Source organism: Mya arenaria, chromosome 3 (assembly GCF_026914265.1).
Source record: "Mya arenaria isolate MELC-2E11 chromosome 3, ASM2691426v1".
NCBI lineage: Eukaryota > Metazoa > Mollusca > Bivalvia > Myida > Myidae > Mya > Mya arenaria.
Window position 1 is genome coordinate 16680804 of NC_069124.1, and position 20887 is coordinate 16701690.

The following is a 20887-nucleotide window of genomic DNA, read 5'->3' on the forward strand; positions in this document are numbered from 1 at the left end:
GCCTCTCAGCAATGAAGTGGAATAGCCCTAATGTCGTCCTACAAAATTCGCTTATGGAGATAGAAAAAAACCTTTATGTCGTCCTACAAAACTCATTCATTAATAAAAAAAAGCGTTAATACCTAAAGAATTAACACACTTGAATATTTAATGTCGCTCCATTGTATTCAGCCAAAAAGATGGAATAGCCTTAATGTCGTCTTACAATGTTCAGCCATGAAGATAAAATAACCTTCGTGTCGACCTACAAAACTCATGCATGACGATGGAAAAGACTTAATGTCGTCTTACAAAATTAATTCCCTCATAAACATGGAATAACCTTAATGTCGTCCTACAAAACTCGCCAATGAAGATGAAATAACTTTAATGTCAACCTACAAAACTCGCCAATGAAGATGAAATAACCTTAATGTAGTCCTACAAAACTCGCCAATGAATATGAAATAGCCTGAATGTCGTCCTACAAAACTCGCCAATGAAGATGAAATAGCCTTAATGTAGTCCTACAAAACTCGCCAATAAAGATGAAATAGCCTGAATGTAGTCCTACAAAACTCGCCAATGAAGATGAAATAACCTTAATGTAGTCCTACAAAACTCGCCAATAAAGATAAAATAGCCTGAATGTAGTCCTACAAAACTCGCCAATGAAGATGAAATAACCTTAATGTATTCCTACAAAACTCGCCAATGAATATGAAATAGCCTGAATGTCGTCCTACAAAACTCGCCAATGAAGATGAAATAGCCTTAATGTATTCCTACAAAACTCGCCAATGAATATGAAATAGCCTGAATGTAGTCCTACAAAACTCGCCAATGAAGATGAAATAGCCTGAATGTCGTCCTACAAAACTCGCCAATGAAGATGAAATAGCCTGAATGTCGTCCTACAAAACTCGCCAATAAAGATGAAATAGCCTGAATGTAGTCCTACAAAACTCGCCAATGAAGATGAAATAGCCTTAATATCGTCCTACAAAACTCACAAATGAAGATGAAATAACCTTAATGTCGTTCTACAAAACGCGCGCATGAAGATGAAAAACGATTTATAGTCGTCCTAAGAAACTCGCCTATAAGATGAAATAGCCTTCCGTCCTAAATATTAAAATCATGAAGATAAAAAAACTTAATGCCGTCCTGGGAAACTGATCCATGACGATGGAAAAGCCTTATTGTCGTCCAATATACGGGGTTTTACCATTATGATTCACGATCATGTGTGTATTAATAAGGTGCTGATAGGTTGCATAGTGAATCTAAGAGTCCCCGTGTAAAACAACCACATGGGCCGCCCCAGGTTTATTGAAGCATGATGGTAAATGAAAAAATAATATATTAATGACAAAAAAAATAATGTCGCTGTGTAAGAAGGAAACAAGGATGGAGAATGTAACCAATCCAAGCAGAACTTCATCATATGGTGTTCCATATGAGTATATATATACTAATCAAACTTTACTCATTAGAAATAGTTTGCACATGTTTGCCTTGTTATTCACAAAGCAACTTCGAAAATACAACAGATTAAAGAGAAATAGTTTCTTAATTAAAATGATTAAAAATTTAAATAATTGATTTCCATCAATTGTAGATGAAACACCTAAAAAAGTTATTAAACAAAGTTAGCATAAAATCTTTCATTTCAAAACTTTTTTCCTTCATTGTCTTTATGGTCAGCAACTCTCTTCTATTTCTATAACGTCAGGTAATTCGTCAGCACTTACGTGCCTGTCATGCGTGCGTTTGTTTATTATGGAAGTCTTCGGAATTTCTACCAAATGCAAATACGCATTTCTGTTTTATAGGTTTTTTACTTTCTTAGTGCCATAGTCTGATGGCGGAGGTGAAGAAAGAGTGGCACTTGTAGGGACAAACAGTGCTCTGTTCTCTGACGGAAAATTAGAACAAAACTTCAGATGCACTTATTAAGCGAACACAAAAGAATACAAATAATTAACATGTCTTCGTTTTAGAGGCGGTCGTAACCTTTTTAGGAGTAAACATCGCTCAGCGGCAAATAGCCTAAATGTCGTCCTACGATACTCCGCCGTGAAGGTGAAAGGGCCTTTAAGTCGTCCTACCAAACTCACTCGTGAAGATGAAAAAGACTTAATGTCGTTCAACAAAACTAACCCATGAAGATGAAATAGCCTACATGTCGTCCAACAAAACTTACCCATGAAGATGAAATAGCCTTAATGTCGTCCTACAAAACTCACTCACGAAAATGTAAAAGATTTAATGTCGTCCTACAAAACTCACCCACGAAGATGAAAGAGCCTTAATGCTGTCCTTTATATAAAAACTCATCCATGGAGATTAAAAAGTCTTGGTACCGTTCTAGAAAAGTTAGTCATGAGGATGAAAAGCCTTAATGGTGTCATACAAAACTCATTCATGAAGATAAAAGAGCCTTAGTGCCGCCCTATAAGACTCACCCATGAACGTGAAATATATAACAAATTGTAGTGCAAGTGTCGTCCTAGGCCTCTCAGCAATGAAGTGGAATAGCCCTAATGTCGTCCTACAAAATTCGCATATGGAGATAGAAAAAAACCTTTATGTCGTCCTACAAAACTCATTCATTAATAAAAAAAGCGTTAATACCTAAAGAATTAACACACTTGAATATTTAATGTCGCTCCATTGTATTCAGCCAAAAAGATGGAATAGCCTTAATGTCGTCTTACAATGTTCAGCCATGAAGATAAAATAACCTTCGTGTCGACCTACAAAACTCATGCATGACGATGGAAAAGACTTAATGTCGTCTTACAAAATTAATTCCCTCATAAACATGGAATAACCTTAATGACGTCCTACAAAACTCGCCAATGAAGATGAAATAACCTTAATGTCAACCTACAAAACTCGCCAATGAAGATGAAATAACCTTAATGTCGTCCTACAAAACTCGCCAATGAATATGAAATAGCCTGAATGTCGTCCTACAAAACTCGCCAATGAAGATGAAATAGCCTTAATGTAGTCCTACAAAACTCGCCAATAAAGATGAAATAGCCTGAATGTAGTCCTACAAAACTCGCCAATGAATATGAAATAACCTTAATGTAGTCCTACAAAACTCGCCAATAAAGATAAAATAGCCTGAATGTAGTCCTACAAAACTCGCCAATGAAGATAAAATAACCTTAATGTATTCCTACAAAACTCGCCAATGAATATGAAATAGCCTGAATGTCGTCCTACAAAACTCGCCAATGAAGATGAAATAGCCTTAATGTATTCCTACAAAACTCGCCAATGAATATGAAATAGCCTGAATGTAGTCCTACAAAACTCGCCAATGAAGATGAAATAGCCTGAATGTCGTCCTACAAAATCGCCAATGAAGATGAAATAGCCTGAATGTCGTCCTACAAAACTCGCCAATAAAGATGAAATAGCCTGAATGTAGTCCTACAAAACTCGCCAATGAAGATGAAATAGCCTTAATATCGTCCTACAAAACTCACACATGAAGATGAAATAACCTTAATGTCGTTCTACAAAACGCGCGCATGAAGATGAAAAACGATTTATAGTCGTCCTAAGAAACTCGCCTATATGATGAAATAGCCTTCCGTCCTAAATATTAAAATCATGAAGATAAAAAAACTTAATGCCGTCCTGGGAAACTGATCCATGACGATGGAAAAGCCTTATTGTCGTCCAACGATACTCATTCATAAAGATGAAGAATGCCTCAATGCCGTCCTAGGAAACTCACCCTTGAAGAGGAAAAAGTTTTAATGGCGTCATACAAAACTCGCCCATGGATATAAAAAAAAGCCTTAATGTCGTCTTACAAAACTGAATTCATAAGATAAGAGGAAACGCCGCAATGCGATGAACCAGGTTTTCAATGATTGACAGAAGAACTTCAGCATGTGTCTGTTTTTCTATTTTTTAGTAACAGTGACCTTGACCATAGGGACCCTAAACGCAATCCCATTAAAGGTTTCCATAAACTCTTCCTATAGACCAAGGTTAGTCAAGATATGTGAACCCTGACTAAAGTTATTCAGTTTCAACCATTCTTCTATTTTTAGTAACAGTGACCTTGACCCTAGGGACCCCATGAAAGGTATCCATAAACTCTTTCTTTATACTAAGTTTGGTCAAGATATGTGGACCCTGACTAAAGTAATTCAGTTTCAACTGTTTTTCTATTTTTAGTTACAGTGACCTTGACCTTGACCTTAGAGCCCCAAACGCAATCACATGAAAGGTATCCATGAACTCTTCCTATATACCAAGTTGGGTCAAGATATGTCAACCCTAACTAAAGTTATTCACTTTCAACCGTTTTTCTATTTTTAGTAACAGTGACCTTGACTTTGACCCTAGGGACCCCAAACGCAATCCCATGAAAGGTTTCCATAAACTCTTGATATAGACCAAGTTTGGTCAAGAAATGTCAACCCCAACTTAAGATATTCAGTTTCAACCGTTTTTCTATTTTTAGTAACAGTGACCTTGACCTTGACCCTAGGGACCCCAAACGCAATCCCATGAAAGGTTTCCATAAACTCTTGATATAGACCAAGTTTGGTCAAGAAATGTCAACCCTAACTTAAGTTATTCAGTTTCAACCGTTTTTCTATTTTTAGTAACAGTGACCTTGACCTTGACCGTAGGGACCCAAACGCAATCCCATGAGAGGTATCCATAAACTCTTTCTATAGACCAAATTTGGTCAAGATATGTCAACCCTTACTGAAATTATTCAGTTTCATAGGTGAGTTTGACGTTGTCCGGCCGCCCTGCCGCCCGCCCGAACAACGCCGTTCGTCATTCTAATAACTAGCTTTCACTATGTGAAAACCTGGTTAAAAATGCCTTAATGCAATCCTAGGAAACTTTGCCATGAAGATGAAAATCCTTTATGTCGCCCTACAAAACTCATTCATGAAGATTGATAAAGCCTTAATGCCGTGGTAGGAAATTCACTCATAAAGATGAAATAGCCTTAATGTTGTCCTGCAATACTAATACATGAAGAAGTCGTTCATGAAGATAAATCAAAGCGCTGATAGCACTGCATGAACAGGGTTTTATACGGGGTTTTACCATTATGATTCACGATCATGTGTGTATTAATAAGGTGCTGATAGGTTGCATAGTGAATCTAAGAGTCCCCGTGTAAAACAACCACATGGGCCGCCCCAGGTTTATTGAAGCATGATGGTAAATGAAAAAATAATATATTAATGACAAAAAAATAATGTCGCTGTGTAAGAAGGAAACAAGGATGGAGAATGTAACCAATCCAAGCAGAACTTCATCATATGGTGTTACATATGAGTATATATATACTAATCTAACTTTACTCATTAGAAATAGTTTGCACATGTTTGCCTTGTTATTCACAAAGCAACTTCGAAAATACAACAGATTAAAGAGAAATAGTTTCTTAATTAAAATGATTAAAAATTTAAATAATTGATTTCCATCAATTGTAGATGAAACACCTAAAAAAGTTATTAAACAAAGTTAGCATAAAATCTTTTTTCCTTCATTGTCTTTATGGTCAGCAACTCTCTTCTATTTCTATAACGTCAGGTAATTCGTCAGCACTTACGTGCCTGTCATGCGTGCGTTTGTTATTCCCACGTGGGATATCGCGTGATGTTTTTAGCAGGGAAACTGTGCGATCATTGAGATCAATGAAACCATTGTTGCTTTCTAGGTCATTCCAGGTTTTAAGATGAGAATACATTTGCAATTCCTAAGCGAGGGTGGGTCTATATGTCCAGGTTACCATATGTAGCAGTTTGATAGTTTAAACAACAAACACAGTGTTCTTCAATATCTCTATATTCAACATTATCGAATGAAGATATAATATCGGAGCGTCCTGAAAATATAAATATAAACAATCATAAGATAATGAATAATAATATGTTTATAAGTTAACATCGTAAACAGTCTAATATCTTATATGATTTAATCGTGTGCAGTGTCATATTAAATTAAATGGCTCAAGCATATAAAACACACGTATAATACAAGCGATTACAACAACAACAACACAGTACATCATAAAACAAAACGTTGACATGGAACTTACTGATTTATGGAATCAAACACTCCTACTCCCTCGTGATCCCATGGTGACTTCTGTTATCCATGCATGTTATCATCTGTAACCAAACTCACATATATTAGTATATGGAAAGAGGCTAAAAGAATATCACGGTACTGCCATTCTCGTTTTATATACAAAATCTGCTGATGTCGTGAAAATACATGACAAAACTAAATAAATGCAGCTGAATGAAATAATGATCATTCCAATTCCAATCCATTGCTAACCCAAGACAAACACAAAAGACTACAAATGCAAATCAATACTAACCATCAGAACATCAGATTCCAAGTAAAACAATCAAGTTTTCTAAAACAAAATAAAACAAACATCTCTGTTGACTTCAACTGTGCACGACAATCAATCAAGCTTGAGATTTCCCGCTTCTTCTTTACAAAGGCAAGGGAGACAAATCTGTTAAACTTACTGCATTATCTCATTACAGGATTATCTCTCTTCGACTGTAAATTCACTTGGCATCATCATTGTGTCACGTGATTGAATGATGCGCTTAGAGTGGGTAGTAATTCTTCGTTTCGATGTTCATTCATTTTTTGGCGCAGGGATACTACTTTAATGTTATCTTTATCTAAGTTCAACATATTAAATTATTTAAATAGACATTGCGTTATGATTGCTTCTTGCTTTGTCAAATCTACCTCGGTTATTGGAAACCTAGCTTGCACTTTCTCAAACTATATTTTTGGTGGTAAATCGGCAGGCGACATTTGTTACTATTAATAGGAATTTTATGTTGTGAGTGTCGAGTTTGTGGCTACACTGAACAGGGTTGAAAACAACCCTGTTCAAAAACCTAAATAGCGTCCAAGGAAACTAAGCCACGAAGATAAAGTCGTCCTACAAAACTCACTCACGAAGATGAAAACACTTTATATCGTCCTACAAATTACACCCATGAAGATGAAATAGACTTAACGTCGAATTAAAATATTCTACCATAAAAATAAAATAACCATAATGTCATCCTACAAAAGACATTCATGAAGATGAAATAGCCTTAATATCGTTCTACGAATTCCCTCATAAAGATGAATTTATCTTAATTTCGCCCGGGAAAAAACTCACCAATTAAGATGAAAAACCTTAATGTCGTCTTACAATACTGACTCATGAAGATAAAATAGCTTTAATGTCGTCCTAGGAAACTAAACCATGAAGATGAAATAGCCTTAATGTAGTCTAACAAAACTCGCCAATGCAGATGAAACAGCCTGAATGTCGTCCTAGGAAACATACCCATAAAGATGAAATAGCCTTAATGTCGTCCTAGGAATTTAACCCATGAAGATGAAATAGCCTTAATGCCCTCTTAGGAAACTCACTCATGAAGATAAAATAGCTTTAATGTCGTCCTAGGAAACTAAACCATGAAGATGAAATAGCCTTAATGTAGTCTAACAAAACTAGCCAATGCAGATGAAATAGCCTGAATGTCGTCCTAGGAAACTTACCCATAAATATGAAATAGCCTGAATGTCGTCCTAGGAAACTCACCCATGAAGATGAAATAGCCTTTATGTCGTCCTAGGAATATAATCCATGAAGATGAAATAGCCTAAATGTCGTCTTAGGAAACTCACCCATGAAGATGAAATAGCTTTAATGTCGTCCTAGGAAATTAACTCATGAATATGAAATAGCCTTAATGTCGTCCTAGGAAACTCACCCATGAAGATGAAATAGCCTTAATGTCCCACAACAGCTTACCCATAAAGATGAAATAGCCTTAATTTTGTCATAGGAAACTCACATATGAATATGAAAGAGCCTTAATGTTGTCCTACAGAACTCAACAATGAAGATGTAATATCGTTAATGTCGTCCTTCAATACTACTATATGAATTTGAAATAGCCTTAATATCGACGTACTAAACTCACTCATTAATATAATCTGGCTTAAATGTTGTCCAACAAAACTCACTTATGAAGATGTTGTAGCCTTAATTTAGTCCAAAAATACTTACTCATGAAGATACAATAGCTTTATTGTCGTCCTACAATACTCACCCATGAAGATGAAATAGCCTTAGTGTTGTCCTATGCAATTCACCCATGAATATGAAAAAGCATTAATATCGCCCTACAATTCTCATGTATGAAAATGAAATAACACCCAACAAGACTAACTCATGAAGATGAAATACCCATAGTTTTGTCTTACAAAACTCATCCATGAAGAAGAAATGTCCTTAGTGTCGTCCTGTAAAACCCACCCATGAAGATAAAATAGTCTTAATATCGCCTTAAATAATTCGCCCATGAAGATAAAATAGCCCTAATGTTATCCTACAAAACTCGCCCATGAAGATGACATTGCATAATGTCGTCCTACATAACTCTTCCATGGAGATGGGAACGCATTAATGTGGTCCTACAAAAATAATCCATGAAGATAAAATAGCGTAAATGTCGTCTTAGGAAACTCACCTATGAAGATGAAATACCCCTAGTGTCGTCCTGCAATACTAATATATGAATATGAAATAGTCTTAATTAATATCGTCGTACTTAACATACTCATGAAGATAAACTGGCTTAAATGTTGTCATACAAAACTCACTAATGAAGATGTTATAGCCTTAATGTCGTCCTACAATACTCACCCATGAGATGAAATAGGCTTAATATCGTCCCAAAAATCTCGCTCATGAAGAAGAAATAGCCTTAATGTCGTTCTACAAAACTCACTTGAGATGAAATAGCCTTAATGTCGCCCTTCAAAACTCACCCATGAAGATGAAGTAGCCTTAATGTCGTTCTACAAAACTCAGCCATGAAGATGAAATAGCCTTAATATCGTTCTGCATAATTATCTATGAACACGAGCCTTTATGTCATCCAAAAAAACTCTCTTTATGATGAAATTGCCTTTTTATGTTATCTTAATACAATACAACATAAAAAAAGGTTTAATGTTTTAAGTATTAGGTATTAATATGTTTCTGTTCATGGCAACATTGTAAATATGATGCTTTTATAGAAATCAAGATTATTGTCATTATCTATAATATTCACAATTCACGCTATGGTGAGATTTTGATGTCCGGTATTCATGCCCACAATGTGAACTGCGTACTGTTTTAGGCTGATAGAAAGAACAATTTTGAAAGAAAATAGACTGAATTATACACACATATAGTTTGAATAGGATGAACTTCGCTCGGTTTCGAGCTCGTATTTATTATCAAGGCTTTGCACGAAATATAGTGCTAGTTCATAAAGTTTTTCTTCTCAGTTGTATGTCTCTGATGCAATTTAAATGCAATTTCACGAAGAAGTCTTGTCTCGACATTATCTTCTACCGTCATACAACTTTGATTCGGTGAAGGTAGGAGGAACCGGTTATAACACTAGTTCTTGGAGTTGTTATAACACAGAAACAGTCCGAAAGTAATATTATGTGTCCTCAAACTTCAGTTCAGAAATAACTGGGTTGATAAAAGTGCAATGAAACTCCACAACAAAAGATGTACCGCTAAATACTGTGCTTGGCAAGTTTGGGTGATGGTTATACTATTTGTATCAATAGAATATTAAAATCAAGTATGTTACATAAAAATATGTCAAAGGGCATCAAGATAATCTGAAGGCAAGATTTTGCAAAACTTCTGTCTCGTTGAAACTACGCAGCTCCTGTTCAGTACTTATCCGAATATATCCCAGTTTATCAAATAAATTGGCACACACGGCGTTTACAATGGTCACAGTCTGCCACTTTATAATATCTTTCCACCAAAACGCGTTGTTCTTTTTCCTAATATCCCTTGCTTTATAGTTCATGCTTGCTCCAGCTTTCGTATAATCGGTTCTGATGCCCCTCAAGTTCTTTAAAGTTAGCCTCATTCCCAGGTATGTGTGTAACTGAATCAACGACTCGTCCCTCGATGTAATGTCCTCGTAATGAATGAACTTAAACCTGCCAGGAAAATCATTTTGCAGTTTCATCCCCTCTTCAAAATCTGAGATCATCTTTGAGCACAGAGCTTCAGCATTTCGCTTGACTTCAACACTTTTCACACGCCCGCTGGAGTCCAAAGGGTAACCGTATGTTTTGATACGTGAGTTTATTATTGCTCTTGGGTCCCGGAATAAGTGGACAACTTTCAGGCGAGGATTGTGCAGAAGAAGAGGTCGATAATTACCGACACTCATTCGTAGTACCTTTGTGACCACATATTGAGCTGTCTCGCAGTTGTTGATTTCTAGTTGTTCCAAGCAATGTTTCAAAGACCCCCGCCGTTGTAAACAGTAGCGATAGTCATTCCAGCTTTGCCCTGAATTGTTAAGAGGACGAGGGTTTCATGTCTTGTAAAATGAAAACATGTACATTTATTTCAAAGTGAAAGTGATTATATTTTTTTTCTTTTTCGGAACAGTTGAAATTCACAAATAGAATTTACAAATAGACATAGCCATCAATTCTATAAAATACTGATATGACATGAACAAAAACAAAAATATACCGGATATATAAGGATATACAATTGTTCATTGGTCAGTAGAAATTAAAACAAAATGGGTTGTTTTTACATGAAAGTGTGTATTTGTAATAACAGACAATGAAAATTAAATGTTTCAGAAATATTCAGGTCATCATATCATATGACAAGTTAGTTATTTCAATTAGGAAAATGACTTAAGTTGTTAATTGACTGATTTATAATTACGAACACAGGGTTATACTTTTCTAAAACGAAAGAAAACATATTTCATATTTACCAGAAAATTTAATTGCATCAGTGACACCGGGTTGAATAAGATTTTTAACTTTCAGTAGACGACAATTGATCACGTGGTCTAGGATATGCAAAGGAACTTCAAGCGGCTTCGAATTGGACCTGCAGGAAACAATGACTAAATAAATAAGAACTCTAAAAACTATGGCAAAAGATTTGGGCATAAATATATAATTAATAGCACTCTGCCGGTTTCAACGGACATTTGTGAAACATAAATGTATAACTCGGACTTGAAAGAAGATACATGAAATTCATTTTAGCATTTCATTTATTGTATTGTATTGTAGTGTATTGTATTGTATTGAATAAAATAAGTTTTATATTTACGTAATGTCGGTGTCGTGAAGAACTTTGAAGTCTACTGTACGACCAGGAATAGGGCTGTTCGAATTTACCTTAGACAGCGATATTTTTCTGAAATAAAAGTTGTTTGACTTTTCATTTTACATTAAATTCAGTTTGCTAAGCCAACAATATTTCATATTGCTGAAATAAACGTGTGTTTTATGTGTAGTTATGAAGCAAGTTTGAAGAACCAGATTTTTTATTTCAAATATAAAATAAAAAATAAAATTCAATTGTACACATTATGTATTCGTTTTTACCTTAGTACAATGTGTCTTACTTGCATGATTGTTCACGTGTGCTACATAAGGTGTCGTTGTTTCTATAGAAGCCCCAAAGAGTTAGGTGCCACAGTGGTTCGTAAAAGTAGAAGGTGTCTTTCCGGAAGCCCAAAACTCGCCCGGTAAATGTCGACCCGCTGTTCATATATGCACTGACTATCACCTGAACATTGCCAGCATTGCTGTTTGCAGGAATATCTGGCAGAGAAAATGGTGTGGTCACTTTAAGTTTGCCTGTTCTATCAGGGCCCAACAACGCTAAAGGGGTATATTTTGAGGTATTCGCCTTTCTTCCTGTACCAAATAGAAGAATCGGAACACACGCGTCTATCATCCAAAGAAAATCTTCATTACCGAGTAGTTACAATTGCTGATTGAAGTTATCGCGGTCATCATACATGTAATGGCAAATAGTGTTCTATACTGAATAGGTATAATGCGTTTGATACTTCCAAATCAAGTTAAATTTCAGAGCATTTATGGGGAAAAATGTAAAAATTATAATCCTTATTGTGAACAAGCCAAACAATCATAAATCAATGACGCACATAACTATAGTAACGTTTACCATTGAGCGCCCTGTTGCCGTCGATGATGGCAGCAAACCGCTGGGCTGCAAACTCGGACGTGTACATCACCACATTTAGTACGCCTGGAACGTATGGTAAAATGTCCTTTGTAGGTCTTAGTTCGATATACATGTAATATAGTATATGATTATTACACGTTTTTATGAATCTCTATTTTTGACTTGGTCTGCGTCTACTATTGGGACGACTAAGCATATATATATACCCACTGATATATTTGTCGTTACACAGGTTGTCTTAAAAACACAGCGGTCATAATTTAGACCTGTACGCACGTTGCTAAGTTTGCTGCGTATTTTTTACCGTATGACGTCACTTTATTATCGTTGTAAGACAGTTGTGAAGAGTTATATGGGATTCAATTCGTGTAGAGAGAATACATACACAATTAATCAAATATGGACTAAATGTTAAAACTAGTACATGGAATGTTTTAGTTTTAGCCGAGACGGCAAGGCTAGACCACTTAACATTAAGTAAAATAAACATGATTAAATATCTCAAGGTTATTTTTTCTCCGGAACATAAATATGTATATATCATTGATAAACTCATGTTAGAGTGTATTGAAAAACACTCCCATAAAAAAAACAAATGGGCTAAAGAAGTAAAAAGTTTATTGGGTTTCTATGATTTAATTGTGGTTATCCAAATGAGTTGGAGATTACCCCAAATTTCCTTTAATTTTTAAAAAAATATTATCATACAACTTTGTACAAAGTCTGAACGGTAAAGTCAATTCACCTCAAGGGCTTTGTTTTATAAAACTAATTTCCAATTTGATTTTCAGTTCTATTTGAAAATGTGACAATATTGAAAAATACGGGATTGTTGACTTCCACTTCCTTTTTTAGTTTAGCATGTATTCAGCAATAAGACAAAGATACATTCCTCGGTGTTTTGCCGTAACATCAATATGTTTAAATCCATTGAACTTTTTATGTCAAAGAATATAAACTTCAGTAGAAACCTTATTTATTTTCATTTGTTAATAACTTGACTGTCTTTATATTTCGGCAATGGTCACATATGATGAACCTATCAAATGGATTTAATGATGATCTCCACATTCTGTTTTGGCGACTGGTAAATTAAAGATTTATATGGATATTCTGTCGTCAGTGCCTTCAGTGCTTTGATTAAGTTGTGCTAACGCTAGTGTTCAAATCAGCAAAACCATTGCGAACTTATTTTTGACAGTAAAATATGGCTCTTCAATCCACTGATATTGTTAAAAAAGATTTTTAAAAGTAATGACATTTCAATAAAATTCTTAAATTAATTTTATGTAATAGATAGATTACTAATATAATGACGCATTCAAACTAATATTGTTCTTGTGCATCTACCAAATGTTAATCTAGATTATCCTCCTTTAAAGGCTCAGAAAATAACAAGTCTGTAGACGAGTGACCCAATGTGTCATTGATCTACCTTAATTGTGCGGAACAACAAAGAACCGACCTAATCAGGTGACCTGACATAGGACCAATTAATAATTTATATAAGTTATTAGACATGCTTAGTGACCCCATTGGTAATTTATTACCATTGATTCATCTTCACAATAACTTTAGTGATTCGCTTTCACATTGAGTCCAATGAAGTATGACACATTATGAACAGGAGAATGACCTATCGAGTAGTTAAAACAAAGATGAAAACATAGAAAAGAAATAAACTTCGCTTAACGAATTTCATTACATGATCGAAACACATGTTTCACCTCCTATGACATCTATTTTTTCACAATAAGCAGTTATTTTAAAGGTACTCTATCACAATGAGCAGTTATAACAAAGGTACTCTGTCACAATGAGCAGTTACTATAAAGGTATGTTATCATATTGAGCAGTTATAATAAAGGTACTCTATCACAATGACCAGTTATTATAAAGGTACTCTATCGCAATGAGCAGTTATAATAAAGGTACTCTATCACAATGAACAGTTATTATAAAGGTACTCTTTAACAATGAGCATTTATAATAAAGGTATGTTATCACAATGAGCAGTTATAATAAAGGTACTCTATCACAATGAACAGTTATTATAAAGGTACTCTTTAACAATGAGCAGTTATAATAAAGGTATATTATCATAATGAGCAGTTATTATAAAAGTACTCTATCACAATGAGCAGTTATCATAAAGGTACTCTATCACAATGAGCAGTTATAACAAAGGTACTCTGTCACAATCAGCAGTTACTATAAAGGTATGTTATCACAATGAGCAGTTATAATAAAGGTACTCTATCACAATGACCAGTTATTATAAAGGTACTCTATTACAATGAGCAGTTATAATAAAGGTACTTTATCACAATGAGCAGTTACTATAAAGGTATGTTATCACAATGACCAATTATGATAAAGGTACTCTATCACAATGAGCAGTTATAATAAAGGTACTCTGTCACAATGAAAAGTTATAATAAAGATACTCTGTCATTATGAACAGTTATAATAAAGGTACTCTGTCACAATGAAAAGTTATTAACAATGAGCAGTCACTATAAAGGTACTCTATCACAATGACCAGTTATAATAAAGGTACTCTATCACAATGACCAGTTACTATAAAGGTACTCTATCACAATGACCAGTTATAATAAAGGTACTCTATCACAATGACCAGTTACTAAAAAGGTATGTTATCACAATGAGCAGTTACTATAAAGGTATGTTATCACAATGAGCAGTTATAATAAAGGTACTCTATCACAATGACCAGTTATTATAAAGGTACTCTATTACAATGAGCAGTTATAATAAAGGTACTCTATCATAATGAGCAGTTATAATAAAGGTACTCTATCACAATGAGCAGTTATAATAAAGGTACTCTATCACAATGAGCAGTTACTATAAAGGTATGTTATCACAATGACCAGTTACTATAAATATATGTTATCATAATGAACAGTTATAATAAAGGTACTCTATCACAATGAGCAGTTACTATAAAGGTATGTTATCACAATGAGCAGTTATAATAAAGGTACTCTGTCACAATGAACAGTTATAATAAAGGTACTCTGTTACAATGAGCAGTTATAATAAAGGTACTCTGTCACAATGAACAGTTATTAACAATGAACAGTTACTATAAAGGTACTCTATCACAATGACCAGTTATAATAAAGGTACTCTATCACAATGACCAGTTATAATAAAGGTATGTTATCACAATGAGCAGTTATAATAAAGGTACTCTATCACAATGACCAGTTACTATAAAGGTATGTTATCACAATGACCAGTTACTATAAAGGTATGTTATCACAATGAACAGTTACTATAAAGGTATGTTATCACAATGACCAGTTATGATAAAGGTACTCTATCACAATCAGCAGTTATAATAAAGGTACTCTGTCACAATGAACAGTTATAATAAAGGTACTCTGTCACAATGAGCAGTTATAATGAAGGTACTCTGTCACAATGAACAGTTATTAACAATGGGCAGTTACTATAAAGGTACTCTATCACAATGAGCAGTTATAATAAAGGTACTCTATCACAATGACCAGTTACTTTAAAGGTACTCTATCACAATAACCAGTTACTATAAAGGTACTCTATCACAATAACCAGTTACTATAAAAATACTCTATCACAATAACCACTTACTATAAAGGTACTCTATCACAATAACCAGTTACTATAAAGGTATGTTATCACAATGACCAGTTACTATAAAGGTATGTTATCACAATGACCAGTTACTATAAAGGTACTCTATCAAAATGACCAGTTACTATAAAGGAACTCTATCACAATGAACAGTTATAACAAAGGTACTCTGTCACAATCAGCAGTTACTATAAAGGTATGTTATCACAATGAGCAGTTATAATAAAGGTACTCTATCACAATGACCAGTTATTATAAAGGTACTCTATTACAATGAGCAGTTATTATAAAGGTACTTTATCACAATGAGCAGTTACTATAAAGGTATGTTATCACAATGACCAATTATGATAAAGGTACTCTATCACAATGAGCAGTTATAATAAAGGTACTCTGTCACAATGAAAAGTTATAATAAAGATACTCTGTCACAATGAACAGTTATAATAAAGGTACTCTGTCACAATGAACAGTTATTAACAATGAGCAGTCACTATAAAGGTACTCTATCACAATGACCAGTTATAATAAAGGTACTCTATCACAATGACCAGTTACTATAAAGGTACTCTATCACAATAACCAATTACTATAAAAATACTCTATCACAATGACCAGTTATAATAAAGGTACTCTATCACAATGACCAGTTACTAAAAAGGTATGTTATCACAATGAGCAGTTACTATAAAGGTATGTTATCACAATGAGCAGTTATAATAAAGGTACTCTATCACAATGACCAGTTATTATAAAGGTACTCTATTACAATGAGCAGTTATAATAAAGGTACTCTATCATAATGAGCAGTTATAATAAAGGTACTCTATCACAATGAGCAGTAATAATAAAGGTACTCTATCACAATGAGCAGTTACTATAAAGGTATGTTATCACAATGACCAGTTATGATAAAGGTACTCTATCACAATGAGCAGTTATAATAAAGGTACTCTGTCACAATTAACAGTTATAATTAAGGTAATCTGTCATAATAAGCAGTTATAATAAAGGTACTCTGTCACAATGAACAGTTATTAACAATGAGCAGTTACTATAAAGGTACTCTATCACAATGACCAGTTATAATAAAGGTACTCTATCACAATGACCAGTTATAATAAAGGTACTCTATCACAATGAGCAGTTACTATAAAGGTATGTTATCACAATGACCAGTTACTATAAAGATATGTTATCACAATGAACAGTTACTATAAAGGTATGTTATCATAATAACCAGTTATGATAAAGGTACTCTATCACAATGAGCAGTTATAATAAAGGTACTCTGTCACAATGAACAGTTATAATAAAGGTACTCTGTCACAATGAGCAGTTATAATAAAGGTACTATGTCACAATGAACAGTTATTAACAATGAACAGTTACTATAAAGGTACTCTATCACAATGACCAGTTATAATAAAGGTACTCTATCACAATGACCAGTTATAATAAAGGTACTCTATCACAATGAGCAGTTATAATAAAGGTACTCTATCACAATGACCAGTTACTATAAAGGTATGTTATCACAATGACCAGTTACTATAAAGGTATGTTATCACAATGAACAGTTACTATAAAGGTATGTTATCACAATGACCAGTTATGATAAAGGTACTCTATCACAATGAGCAGTTATAATAAAGGTACTCTGTCACAATGAACAGTTATAATAAAGGTACTCTGTCACAATGAGCAGTTATAATGAAGGTACTCTGTCACAATGAACAGTTATTAACAATGGGCAGTTACTATAAAGGTACTCTATCACAATGAGCAGTTATAATAAAGGTACTCTATCACAATGACCAGTTATTATAAAGGTATGTTATCACAATGAACAGTTACTATAAAGGTATGTTATCACAATGACCAGTTACTATAAAGGTACTCTATCACAATGACCAGTTACTATAAAGGTACTCTATCACAATAACCAGTTACTATAAAGGTACTCTATCACAATAACCAGTTACTATAAAAATACTCTATCACAATAACCAGTTACTATAAAGGTACTCTATCACAATAACCAGTTACTATAAAGGTATGTTATCACAATGAACAGTTACTATAAAGGTATGTTATCACAATGACCAGTAACTATAAAGGTACTCTATCAAAATGACCAGTTACTATAAAGGTACTCTATCACAATGAACAGTTATAATAAAGGTACTCTGTCACAATGAAAAGTAATTATAAAGGTACTCTGTCGCAATGAGCAGTTACTATAAAGGTACTCTATCACAATGAGCAGTTATAATAAAGATACTCTATCACAATGAGCAGTTATTATAAAGGTACTCTATCACAATGAACAGTTATTATAAAGGTACTCAATCACAATGAGCAGTTATAATAAAGGTACTCTGTCACAATGAGCAGTTAATATAAAGGTACTCTATCACAATGAGCAGTTATAATAAAGATACTCTATCACAATGAGCAGTTATAATAAAGATACTCTATCACAATGAGCAGTTACTATAAAGGTACTCAATCACAATGAGCAGTTATAATAAAGGTACTCTGTCACAATGTCCAGTTATAATAAAGGTACTCTGTCACAATGAACAGTTATAATAAAGGTACTCTGTCACAATGAGCAGTTATAATAAAGGTACTCTGTCACAATGAGCAGTTATAATAAAGGTACTCTGTCACAATGAACAGTTATAATAAAGGTACTCTGTCACAATGAACAGTTATTATAAAGGTACTCTATCACAATGAGTAGTTACTATAAAGGTACTCTATCACAATGAGCAGTTATAATAAAGGTACTCTATTACAATGAGCAGTTATAATAAAGGTACTCTATCACAATGAGCAGTTATTATAAAGGTACTCTATCACAATGACCAGTTACTATAAAGTTACTCTATCACAATGAGCAGTTACTATAAAGGTACTTTATCACAATGAGCAGTTACTATAAAGGTACTCTATCACAATGAGCAGTTACTATAAAGGTATGTTATCACAATGACCAGTTACTATAAAGGTACTCTATCACAATGAGCAGTTACTGTAAAGGTACTCTATCACAATGAGAAGTTACTATATAGGTACTCTATCACAATGAGAAGTTACTATAAAGGTACTCTATCACAATGACCAGTTACTATAAAGGTACTCTGTCACAATGACCAGTTACTATAAAGGTATGTTATCACAATGACCAGTTACTATAAAGGTATGTTATCACAATGACCAGTTACTATAAAGGTATGTTATCACATATCTTATTCCGAGCATCAATGTTTGCTTTTGTTACCAGTTCATTGCCGTAACAAATGTCCAAGCAATGCCGCACCGGACATAATGAAAGCATGTTGTTTATTTCTCGCATTCAGTCCTTGTGATAGTAAGGTCCAAACCCTAACTTTATTTCGGTCACACTTTATGGTAAAATCTCATTAATAGCCATATTCACAATTGTTGTGTCGGGTCTAAAACTCTGTTATACTCCTTCTGCTTAAGGAGCATAAGCAAAAAATGTTCCCGAGATCGCTCAATGTGTCACACAAAAGACATTTGTCAAGATCGTTTACACAAGTGCATTCAATGTATTGCACGCTTATCTTAAGCACATGCTCATTGTTAGCCAAGGGTCAACGACATATATAAGCGTTTGAGGCATTAAATGTTCAAAGACTTTGCTCTCAATTAATTGCTCGCTTATCTTGAGCACGTGCTCATTATGAGCCAAAGGCCAAGGTCTTATACATGTTTAAGCTTTTGAATTGCATAATACGTTTTCGTGCATGAGGTTGAATATACACTTTTACATAGACCTTAAAAAATGAATATCGTGAAAAGTTAATTTGCTTTGATTTTTTAGTTAGTTTAGAAAATATTCTTTTTTTTTTCTTTGACACAGAATAAAACTCCCGGTAATAAAAACACAACTTACATGCGGTGAGCGCTACCAGAGCGATCAGGGAACCACAGCGAACTGTCCAGTGCTGATAAACCAACCGCGTACTCCACTTCGCCATACTAGAGTCATGCTCTCATGTTATATTTTCATGTTTAAAACAACCGTTTTTATATAAATCCTCTTTTGAAACAACCGTAATAAATCATTGTTTCCAATGTTTGAAATATCAGTTATCAATTTATGTTTCCAATGTTAAAATATCCGTTATAAGGTTTTCACTTTTTGAAACACAGTTTCTGTGTGTTTGCACTTTGAACGATTTCACGTCTGATTTCTTACACAATGCTATTAACATCATACCCCTACTTTAGAAAATAATTTAAGCATCCTTTTATACGTATATTTCACATAACCAAAGTGTTATTTTAAATATCTGCTAATGTATGATTTTGATAATTACGTTTATTTTGAGCCCCAATTATATTCATCTTAAAAACCAATGCAGATATATGCCACGCAATGATACCCCGAAGTGCAACTCTGTGACGCTACCCCGATAGCCAATAATGGCACCATGCTGGCTATATATAGTCTCTCGATTTGCTGTGTCATTATATCACAAACACTAATGATGTCAAACGAAATGAGGTTCACTTTCAGTTTTAAAGTGACCCTCTTATCCAAAATACAATGTATGACAAACATAAATTTCGAGTAAACCTTTGAGAACTTCCAAAATAATGTATTTATGGAAAATATTAATTACTGATAACAAGATTGTAAACGTGTATTTAATAGCTAAAAAGTAAAAACGCAAATCTATTAAATGATTGGTGAGTGCTAAAATATTAAGTGTCGTCTACCATCGTCTCATAAGGTAGAAAACCCTTTCTGCACCTTTCTTTCAAATAAAACTCGGTATCCTTCATAATCATTTTTTTCGACATTTATTCATCCTTTTTGGTATTTTAAAACCACTGTATTAATTGTGGTAAATCTTAAATGGGAGTAAGTGTGCATCTGTAACGCATTGGTTGAAGAAAAAGATAAATGAGAATTACAACGAAATATAATATCATAAACATGATTCTCTGTTTTTGAAATATTGAAAAACATGTCATTTATGTTGAAATAAAGACCAAAAAAACGAAGTTCAATAAAAAGTCCATTATGTATTTTCTGTCATCTATTTTACAATTATTGGTCAGAAAGCAAAACCATTTCTAATGATCTCAAAATGACATAGAGTCACCAAGCATCACAAGGAGTTGCCA

At 33.9% G+C, this 20887-nt stretch overlaps 1 protein-coding gene across 2 annotated transcripts; it reads right to left on the bottom strand.

The window, feature by feature from the left end:
- Positions 1-9072: 9072 nt before the first annotated feature.
- Positions 9073-19732, bottom strand: LOC128228934 (carbohydrate sulfotransferase 5-like). 2 transcript variants are annotated; one of them, XM_052940494.1, is made up of 6 exons: positions 19647-19732; positions 12056-12139; positions 11487-11685; positions 11189-11275; positions 10842-10960; positions 9073-10396 (listed from the first exon to the last, which is right to left on the bottom strand). In XM_052940494.1, exons 1-6 carry the CDS (start codon positions 19729-19731, stop codon positions 9696-9698), a joined length of 1275 nt encoding a protein of 424 aa, XP_052796454.1. In that variant the 5' UTR covers position 19732; the 3' UTR covers positions 9073-9695. The 2 variants fall into 2 exon arrangements, with proteins under 2 accessions (XP_052796454.1, XP_052796455.1); XM_052940495.1 differs by lacking the exon at positions 19647-19732 and adding an exon at positions 19008-19121.
- Positions 19733-20887: the final 1155 nt, after the last annotated feature.

Coding starts and splice junctions, on each gene's coding strand:
- LOC128228934 (XM_052940494.1), bottom strand. CDS start 19,731: ATGGCGAAGTGGAGTACGCGGTTGGTTTATCAGCACTGGACAGTTCGC. Junction 11,686..12,055: donor CGGCAACAGGGCGCTCAATG/GTAAACGTTACT, acceptor TTTCTCTGCCAG/ATATTCCTGCAAACAGCAAT. Junction 10,397..10,841: donor TGATGCAATTAAATTTTCTG/GTAAATATGAAA, acceptor TTAACAATTCAG/GGCAAAGCTGGAATGACTAT.